The 9,902-nt window shown below is 46.2% G+C and overlaps 1 protein-coding gene across 1 annotated transcript; it reads right to left on the bottom strand.

The window, feature by feature from the left end:
• Nucleotides 1–3,455: 3,455 nt before the first annotated feature.
• Nucleotides 3,456–3,723, bottom strand: LOC126409514 (uncharacterized). Its single transcript, XM_050075481.1, is given in 3 exon segments — nucleotides 3,456–3,484; nucleotides 3,487–3,548; nucleotides 3,593–3,723. Coding segments are annotated over 3 exon segments (222 nt in total).
• Between the last annotated feature and the right edge of the window lie 6,179 nt (nucleotides 3,724–9,902).

Raw genomic sequence — 9,902 nt, 5'->3', positions numbered from 1 at the left:
TGTTGGTCACTCCATACTTCTAAATGAAAATCAGCAAATTAAACTCTTCGATTAGCATATATTATATCCTTGCAAACGCCAACATATAAAGGATTCATAGTAGCCTTGCCACAGAGAAGCCATTATTGAGGCAAGCAGACAGTAAATCCAGTAACTTTTGTAAACTTCCTTTACGTTCATTACCATCCCGTAGACTATTAGCAGATCACGATACCTCCGAGCTAAATTATCTGGATTTAACGAGAACCATAGACCAGTCTTGTTAGGTAGAAGGCAATCGTGAGAACTTTGAATAGATGAATATAGAGAATTAATACTTATTTCTTCAGTTTTTCGTTGGGAATCATCGGCGCAAGCAGCTGAAAAGCCAAAAACGAATATTAATTCTTTTTATTATCTTATTTTCGTTGTAGAATTTCCTCAAAGCTTAGTTAGTTTAGTTGAAAATGACAGCAATAACAAGTACGAAGTATTTGGAGAGAATGATGGCTAATTATAATTGTTCTCTGTTCCGAAGATCATGGCTAGGAAGTAAGTGATGTAGAGAATGAGAAGGTCATGCTGCTGATAGCGATGAGAGAACTGAAAAGGTAATTGCAGGTGTGCTTTCCATCCTGACGTACATACCCAACATAAAAAGCTACAAGTATGCGAGGGAAGAAATGGAATACCTTTATCGAGGAAACAAATAGAAGACGACAAGATAGCAAGAAAGGCATATGTCTACGATGAAGTCAGTCAAAACGGGCCTGAACTTGATGACTCTTTGAACTTAAACTCAATGGATTTGATGTAATTTTTGTATAGATAGTGTATATTCTTCTCCTTCTCATCTTCAGCTTCCAGCAGCCTGGTCTCTAGATGCGCTTCCTGGAGAATGCGTTCCTTCTGCAGGTTATAATTCACTTCTGATAGCTATATCTTGAACAGGAAAAGCACGATTGCATTGATCACGATGACCAAGAAATCAGGAGCAAACGAAATCCACAGGTAGGAGTGGTCGGGAGGAGAAAGACCGATGAATTCATAGTTATTTTGCAACGGCTAGAGGATTGTGACCAGCCAAAGGGATAAGTTTTAGTATTTGGAAAGCAGATAGAAATATTTGACAAAAGCTATGCTAAAGGACGTGTAAAGTTCCAAGTCCATATGCGTTGCGTCCACTATGAGCGATGGGATTAAAATATGCCTATAACAAAGGCCAGCAGCAAAGGAGTCACTCTCATCAGAGTAAAGAGAGAAGGCTGGCTATTGAGAATCATAAGAGATATGACAATATATGCGATCCAATGGAAAATCTTCAGAATCTTCAAAGCTTTTTCAAGTAATTGATGAAAGGATATTATCTAAAGATGTCTGTAATGTCAGTCCCTGCGAATTTCTGAGTCCTTGATTGTGAATACATCTTCAAGAAGATGAAATGAGTCCATAGAGTGCGTCAGTCACCACGGAATTGGGGATAAAGTATTGGACATAGTAATATAGTTGTCTTCTGTTCCCATAAATACGAGAATATACTGGAAAAAACTGCAAGCTGTCCGGAAGATAATGGTAAAAAGCACCAATACTTCGCTTTGAAACAAACCAATTAGGAAGTTAAGGACTGAAACCTTGCTGAGGAGTATGATGATACGACCTAATTATATGAAAATCCACCAGTTTTTCTTCTCAAAGACATGATCGTGGGATGAAATGTACCTGGCAACGTATAGGAAGATGAAATAAATGAACTGGTTGGGCTGAAGCAAGAAACTCAAAGTTATGCCCACTCCTATGCATCGGCGGAAGGAAGTTTACCTGTAGTTTGGCAAATTTAGAAAAATTCCGATTATTACGATGATGTTTCCGAGTCCATTGTGAGGATGAGCGTAAGATAGTGAAGAGGATAAGGACTAGGATAAAGAGATGGTTTCTCTACGCCTTCAGAGTCATTTTTCTTTTGAGAGTATAGCGTTTGTAACTGCTTTGCCTGCTACTTTCCCTTTCATCCATCTACGAGCTTCCTCTATCTGATATGTGAGGTCTGGTTGTGGACTCGAAAGAAGAGAACAATCGATATCTTGATGGCATTGATGTAGATCGGTCTCAAATTGTACAGACTGATTTCTGGGTAGTATACCTTTATGTGGTGATCCCGGATGATCAGCCCAAGGATCATCACGGTTAAGAATTTCCGTAAATATTACTTCCTTTTATGGAGGATAAGGAAGAGGCCGTGATGAGACTCCAAGCCACTGCTCGAACATGTCGAAATTGCTCAGTTTAGTTACGGTCCGAGCTCCTAAATCCACTCTCTAAACGACTTGGAGGATAGCTTGGTGAAGCCTAGGGCGTAGATGAGGACGGGAGTGATGAAATCGAGCAGGTTGGAAATCGACTGGAGGAACAAATAGTAGTCCAGAGATTTTCCGTTCTCCTGCTATTACTGGTAGGCGAAGGGAAGCGCCCAGCTGAACAGAACCATCGCGAGATAGGCCAGCGTCGATACGTCCACAGCTTAGGGGGACAACGCAAGCATCATCTTCACGATATGGTCGTCGAGAACAGCCACGTCGCTGCTAAGGGTGACCACCTGCAGCGAGGACAAGACCTTGATGGCAAGATCCGCGAACGTGATTATGGCTTGCAGGACAAGCAATTTCCGGTGGTGCGATCTGCAGGCCGAGGTGAGGGTGAGCAGCGTGACGAAGAAGACGAGGTTGCTGGGGTAGTCGTTGATGACCATCAGAGCGTAGTAGAGCGAAGTGGGCAGGTAGATGCAGTAGAGCAGCCGTAGTTCAAATTGGAGGTTTCTCCCTCCTCCATCCTTATTATAATTCAAACCAAATATTTTACAACATCGCCATATCCATCCATCCATCCCCTTCCCATCCGCCCATACCCATCATCCGCCCTTCTCTTCAGCCGAGCCGTATCTGGTCGTATTGATATATTAGGAGGGGAAACTATATACACAAAGTAAGAGTTTTCACTCTATGTTTTGTATGCAGTGGGGGTTTCATCGAACTCGTACTCAAGTTCGCAATTCTCGTAGGTGAAGCCTTCGAAATGCCCCTTGCTCTCCTTGGTCTTCTTGACGGTTGGACTCTCCATGTTCATTTGCCAACTGCTCCAGTTCTCGAATCCGTTGTTGTTTATGTAGAGCTATTAGCTTTAGACCTTCAGTTGCTCGGTGAAGGTCACAGGCGCCTTTATCCTCTTGTTCAGTAGATCGTTCCAGTTGATGCCAGCGAAGAATTTATGCTTCTTTATGGCCTATGCTCCACCTCTGAAGCCGAGACGCTCCTATGGCTTGATCTTGAAGAGGCCATTGAGGAGGGACTTGGCATTGTCAGAAGGTAGTAAGGGAGAGGGACGGGATTGGTCACAAGGTTCTTGAGCATTGTGTTTTTGTTGCTGTTGAGGAAGGGAGGCCGACCAGTCAGCATGTCGTAAACTAGTGATCCCTTTATCAATCAAATAGGTACGTAGCTGAACCAGTCGCAGCTTGCGTGTAGCCTCCTCCGATGATAACCTCAGGAGCTATGTACTCTGGAGTCCCACAGAGACTGTAAGTTTTCTGGTTTGAACTGTACATCATCTTCGAAAGCCGAAATCAGTTATCTTGATGTGACCGTCAGCATCAAGCAGGATGTTTTCTGGCTTAAGGTCACGGTATATGATGCTCTTGCTGTGCAGATACTCCAAGGCCAGCAGAATCTCAGCAGCATAGAAGCGAGCCATTTCCTCTTAGAATTTCCTCATTTTGCGTAGCAAGTAGAAAAGCTATCCCTAAATCAGCAAATTCATACTCCTGCAAGCAGATCAACGATGAGGAAGAGTCTGGATTTGGTTTGGAAAGCATAATGCAATTTCACAATGAAGGGATGATCCATAGACTCCAAGATATTGCGTTATGAAATTGCCTGCTTCTTTTCCTGCTCAGAGTTGATTTCGCTCTTTTTGAGTATCTTCAACGCGTAGAATCGAGGTGAAGTGAAGATCTTGCTTGCACTTTATGGATTTTTCTCTGAAAGCTTTGAGTAGTTCTGCTTGAGCCTGGGGGATTAATCAATGGCGATGTTGCTATTGCTGCTATCCTTGTTTTCCTTCTGCTCCTGGGACCTGATGGAAGATACACTATCCTGCTTGCGTTCGAAAGTCACCTACTCAGGAACCTCATGCTCCTAGTCTTGGAACTCGCCGACGTTGATGTTCAAAATATCCATCTTTTACGGTATTGGATCTGAGCTTTCGCGTTCCTTGATGAGATACACTCTTCCAAAGGCGCCCTTGCCTAGCCCGCGGACCACTTCAAAGTCATTGATGGTTTTCTTGGGCGTCTTGATCACTTTCAACTTTTTCGCGGACTCCAGAGGCATTTCGCTTTCGACGTCTTGCGAGGTAAGGGAGACCTGTGAGAGGCGTTCCAGTCTGGCGTCTTGGTTGGCTCCTCGCATTTCCCTGAGCTACTGGCAGAGCTTGCAGGCTTTATAGATGGACTGATACCGTAATCCTGGTTGATTTCTGTTTTTATAGCGGAGCGGGGGTGTCCCTTTTTGTGGGGTTTCTTGTGCGGGCATTCGATGGGCGTTTTTTCGATGTCGTTGACTGAGCAAATGTTCCCCATCTGTGCGGATTTGTTGAATAGTATTTTGAATATCGAATTCTCATATTACGATTCATCCGACCGAATAATGGCAGGCGTAAATCCGATCATCTGCAACAGAAAATATATAAAAGATAGGGAAAGAGCGAGAATAGAGAAGATAGATGTAAACGGAATGGTTTAGGTATGGTACTGTGACTGGAAAGAGATTGTATATTTTTGGATAAGCATTCTAGAGTTTAAAAATACATTTATTTCTATCTTGGATAGAAGGAAATAGGAAGGAAAGGCTTTACCAAATGAATTAGCATCAAAATATATGGGAATTATTATGATATAATTGCGTCCATTGACCATATCTAAATCCTCCACCATCACCACAACGAATACCCTTGATGCAGTTATACCATGTTTTCTGAGTAAAGTCGATTTTATTGCTAATTTAACTCTCGCATGTACGACGAGGAGAAGATAAGAAGGAAGAGCCTCATCCTCACCAACCACCACATCAAACAGCACTCCAATAGCCTACCCACGCTCCCCTCACTCCCCACCCTCCTTCCCCCAACAAAGCTCCATAGCCCACTCCGCCCAAACCGTTCAAAGTGTATTCCATCAAGACTCGCGAGGAACTGCTGAAGGAAGATAGGTTCCGCAATCTATTGAAGCTGAAGATCAATCTCAACGACCTCCACATCCAGTAGCTTTAATTCAAGGAGAAGATGCGACCGAAAAAGTAGCGGGACGCCAACCTGGCCGAGCGCATGGAGGTGCGTCTGAACCAGATAATGGCGGTGGAGACCGAGCCGACCAGCGTGAGGCAGGTGGAGAAGGATCTGGACGAAATAGAGTTCATGCATTGCTGCGACTGCCTGCTGAGGGTGTGCCAGATCATCAGGAAGGAAGGCAACATGCACTTCAAGAACAAGGTCACCAACTTCACCTACAGCATGAAGCACGAGCAGGACATCCTCGCCCTCTTCGATAAACTTCTCAACGATGTCCCTCCGCAACGCCTCTACAAGAAATACTACCGGCTGTTCACGGAAGGAGGCAACTTTCGCAAGGAATTGAAAGCTCTAGCCATCCAGGGCAAGCACATAGTGGAAACTTATGAAAAATCAAGATATAATTACCTGAATGCCGACATCTTGAGAAGGACTGAGGAAATGGCTTTGGAAGGAAACGATATCAGGGACAGGCTGAAGCAGATCGAGAACTGGAAGATGAGGAAGGGACTTTTCGGATCTTTGCAAAAGATGCAGTTTTAGTGTATGGCCAATCGCAATCTGTATGAGTAACTAACGCAAAGAGTAAAATCGATGGAATTTTGAATAATAACAATAAGATTGATGATCTGTCATTTCATCTTAATGTGTCAATCGTAACACAATCAGTTCATTTATTATGCATGCATGCGTACAATTAAAAAAACTTCTAAACTGTTACTATTTTCTGGTAGAATTCGAGTTATTAATATTGTTTGAGGTGAATCAATTCGTCACATGCTCTTAATGATGCTCTAGAAGACATTCACTGCCTTTTGCGCGCTGGTATGGGACAGGCAGAGAGGACCAAGCACTCGGATCAGGTGTCCCTTGTGGCCTCCCTTTCCGAACAAAACTCCTTGATCTCTTCCCTTCTCAAACACGTAGGAAAGAGCCTCAAGATTAGGCACCTTGCTCTGCTTGTCCTTCACGAACTAGACAGCGATCAGCATGCCCTTGCCTCTCACGTCGCCCAAAATGGGACTGTTCTGCGCGATTCTTCTGAATTCAGATTGCAGCGTGACACCGATCACTTCGGCGTGGTCGGCCAGCTTTTCGTCCTTGAGGATGTCGAGCACCTCCATGCCCAGCCTGCACTCGAGAGGACCACCAGCGAAAGTGGGGAAATAGTCGTGGGAAAGAGACTCTGCGATTTATCTCCTGGTCGCCACTGCCGAGAAAGGAGTACCGTTTCCGATTGCCTTAGCCATAATGACAATGTCTGGCTTGACACCGAGCCACTTGAATCCCCAAGTTTCCTTGCCGATCCTGCCGAATCCAGTCTGCACCTCGTCCGCAATGAAAAGCCCTCCCATCTGCTTGACCTTGTGGTAAAGAGGCTGGATGTAAGAATGCTGCAGGGGGATGATTCCGCCGGCTCCCATCACTGGCTCGACCCACAGGCCAGCAATCTTTCCATTTGTGCTGCTGTCCAGCTGCTCCTAGGCGTCTTTGAGGAGGGATTCGACGGTGGTGTGGGCATTACGGTAGAAGTTAGGCCAGGCTAGTCTCTCAAGAGCATTTCCTTTGGCAAGAGGGGTCGTCCATGTGCCAATGCTGGTCAAGTTGTATGCGTTACCTGCTGTGCCGTGATATCCATTCCTGAGAGCAACCACCGTATTGTTCCTGGTGTATGCCTTGGCAAGATTGTAGGCGAAGTCATTGGACTCACTGCCAGAGTTAAAGAAGAAAACTGTGTCAAGGTCGTTTCCCAATTCCTCGCAGAGCTTGCGAGCGTACTCGCCCTGGTAGGCGTGGGTGTAGTAAGAGGAGAGGTTGAGCAGCTTCTCCTTCTCCTGCTCGTAGATGGCAGTGATGCGGGGGTGCGAATGGCCAATGTTCATGCAGGAAATGCCACCAATAAGGTCGATGTAGGCTTTTCCCTCCGCGTCGTAGAGAAACTCCTTGTGGCCTGCGACGGGCATGAATGGGTCTTTGTAGTAGTGAGTGTAGACGGGGGCAATGAAGGCCTCGTCCCTGCGAACGTCTTGGTAGGATCTGCCTCGGTAGGGGGGAGGCACGTACTCAGAGAAGCCGGCTCTGAGGCGGAGAGTGGAGGAGATGAGGTTGGATAGCTTCATAAAATGATATAACTCACCCACAATCAATTAATTTGTATAAGTACTTCCCTCCACGCACCTTTTAGTCAAGTCAGTACGGGCAGAGTTGGAAGATTAGTGCCAGGGCATCGACCCAATGCGAAAGAAAGGGTGGTTTAGTTGTTGGTGGTGGTGGAAGTTAGAATTAAATATGAGTATAGGATTGATGAAACATTCAAAGATATGTTACTTTTTAAGCTACTCAATCATCCTGTCCTCCCGCTTCAAATAATAGCCAAACTTGCACCCGAAGGACAAACACCATAAACTGCTTTTTGTGGGTTTTGACCAGATTCGCTATTTTTTAGTATACACCGAACCTAACTCAATGCAGAGACTTTTTAATCTTCATAAAAATTATGGCTGGACGGTCAAATAGACGATTGATCGAGACAATCAACGGCTGTCAGATAAGGAGATAAGAATACATGATTGCGAATGGCCTTTGGAAGCTACAGAAGCAATAAGAAGGTAAAAGAAAGTTAGAAATGAGTATAATTGACCAATTTTAAGATAATGAGCATCGGTGTGGACGAAGCAAATGATTTAATGCATGCTATGGTTACTCGTTTTATCCTTTTTAAAATGAAGGAAAAGAAGACTAAGAGAAATATGGATTAAATTATATGTGATCAAGCTTACCAACACTAACTGTCCCACATATACACCATATCATATCAATCCATTCCATCTAAATCCCCATAATCATCACTAAATCCTTCTCCCATCATTCCATTACTAATTGTCCATTTTGCATCGATCTTGATTTCATATTTCCCTATGAGGATACGATAGTTTACTGGCGTAGCAGGTGTAGTATGGCGATGAGGGTATTATAATTTAGTTAGATATGAACCAGGAGCTGCTATAGGCCATCAAACGCCGCAAGCAGAAGCTCGGAGTCGATGACCCAGAACCAGAAAAACCGCAACAGCCAGCCAAGCCCAAAGCCGAAGGCCATGGCGAGAACTTCAACCAGAATAAGAAGATGCTCGAGGAACTCTTCGGCAAAAAGAACGAACCGGTTGTGGAGGTCAAGAAGGAGGAAATCAAGGGCGACCAGCAGGGCTTCAAAAACGCCAAGGCCATGCTCGAGCAACAGTTTGGGAAGGGACCCAATACCAACGCCATGAACATTAATTCAGGTGGATCGCCCGGCAACCTCCCGCCTCCCCTGCCCCCTCCCTCACTACCAGGCAATCTCAACCTGCCACTGCCACCGCCTCCTCCCCCCATGCCTAATCTTCCACTCCCACCACTCAACTTGCCACTGCCACCACCTCCGCCCCCTCCTATGAACTTGCCACCTCCTCCCAACTTCAACGCAATCAACCTGCCGCCTCCACCACCACCCCCCTCCTTCAACCAGACTCCTCCTCCCATCAATCTTCCCACTCCTCCTGCTCAGCCCAAGTACGTGCCTCCTCCACCGCCTCCCACCATTAATCTCCCGCCTCCACCCCCCGCAATCAACCTCCCACCTCCTCCCCCGCCTCCTCCTGCTAACTTGCCTCCTCCACCTCCCAGACAAGTGGATCTGCCGCCTCCTCCTCCACCCCCTCAGCCTCAGTTCAACAGCGGAAGCTCTCACGGCTCCTACAAGCAGCCAGTTGCTCCAGTCTACAATCCCCCTAAGACTCAGCCAACGGTGCTTCCCCCTCCTCCTCCCCCTCCAGCTCAAAAACCCCAGTAAGAATAGGCCTGTTTCATCCTGAGCGGCGGCTCAACAAAGCCCAGCATCCCAGTGGTGACAGCGTGGTAGAAGACGACCTCTAAAAATCAAAGAAGAAGCGCATCTTCGACAAGAAGTCAGAGAAGAAGTACCCGATCACCGAGGAGCTCTTCGGGAAGAACCTGGGCGCCTTCGTGAAGCAGGAATTCCTGAGGACGGTGAACATCCTCGGCGTCATCGACAAGGAAGTCAAGAAGGAAGTCTATGAGTTCCACTTCCCCACCATCGAAAACAAGATACGCAACATCGAGCCCATCGAGGTAAAGCCTACCATATGAAGACCCTCTACGCCGATACTGACACGCTGGATCTGGTCTCATGCTACATGACCAAGAATCTCAACGCAGCCAGAGTGCACAACCAGCAGAGAGATTAGTTCGTCAGCCAACTGCACAACTACAACTGGTAGACCGATCCCCTAAAGCTAAAGCCGATCCGCGACAGCGCTTCAGCGTTCCCCCAGTGCGCCTACGTGGAGCCCAACTTCGTGCAGATCAAGAACAGCTTCAAGCGCATCGACAACCTCATCAACAACCTAGCCCAGCAGCAGGACTTCGCCAAGTGCAACGAGCTCAAGGGATTGAAGGTGGAGACCGAAAAAATGCTGAACGCCTACCTGGCACACCCCACCTCCAACGCCACCCTCATCGAACGCATCGATGCCAACGTGGCTCTCATCAAGAACCTACAAGTGTGATCATGCCCCCATCATCAAT

The sequence above is a fragment of the Nymphaea colorata genome, unplaced genomic scaffold, assembly GCF_008831285.2.
Source record: "Nymphaea colorata isolate Beijing-Zhang1983 unplaced genomic scaffold, ASM883128v2 scaffold0481, whole genome shotgun sequence".
In the NCBI taxonomy this organism is placed as follows: domain Eukaryota; kingdom Viridiplantae; phylum Streptophyta; class Magnoliopsida; order Nymphaeales; family Nymphaeaceae; genus Nymphaea; species Nymphaea colorata.
This window is presented reverse-complemented; position numbering and strand designations above follow the sequence as displayed.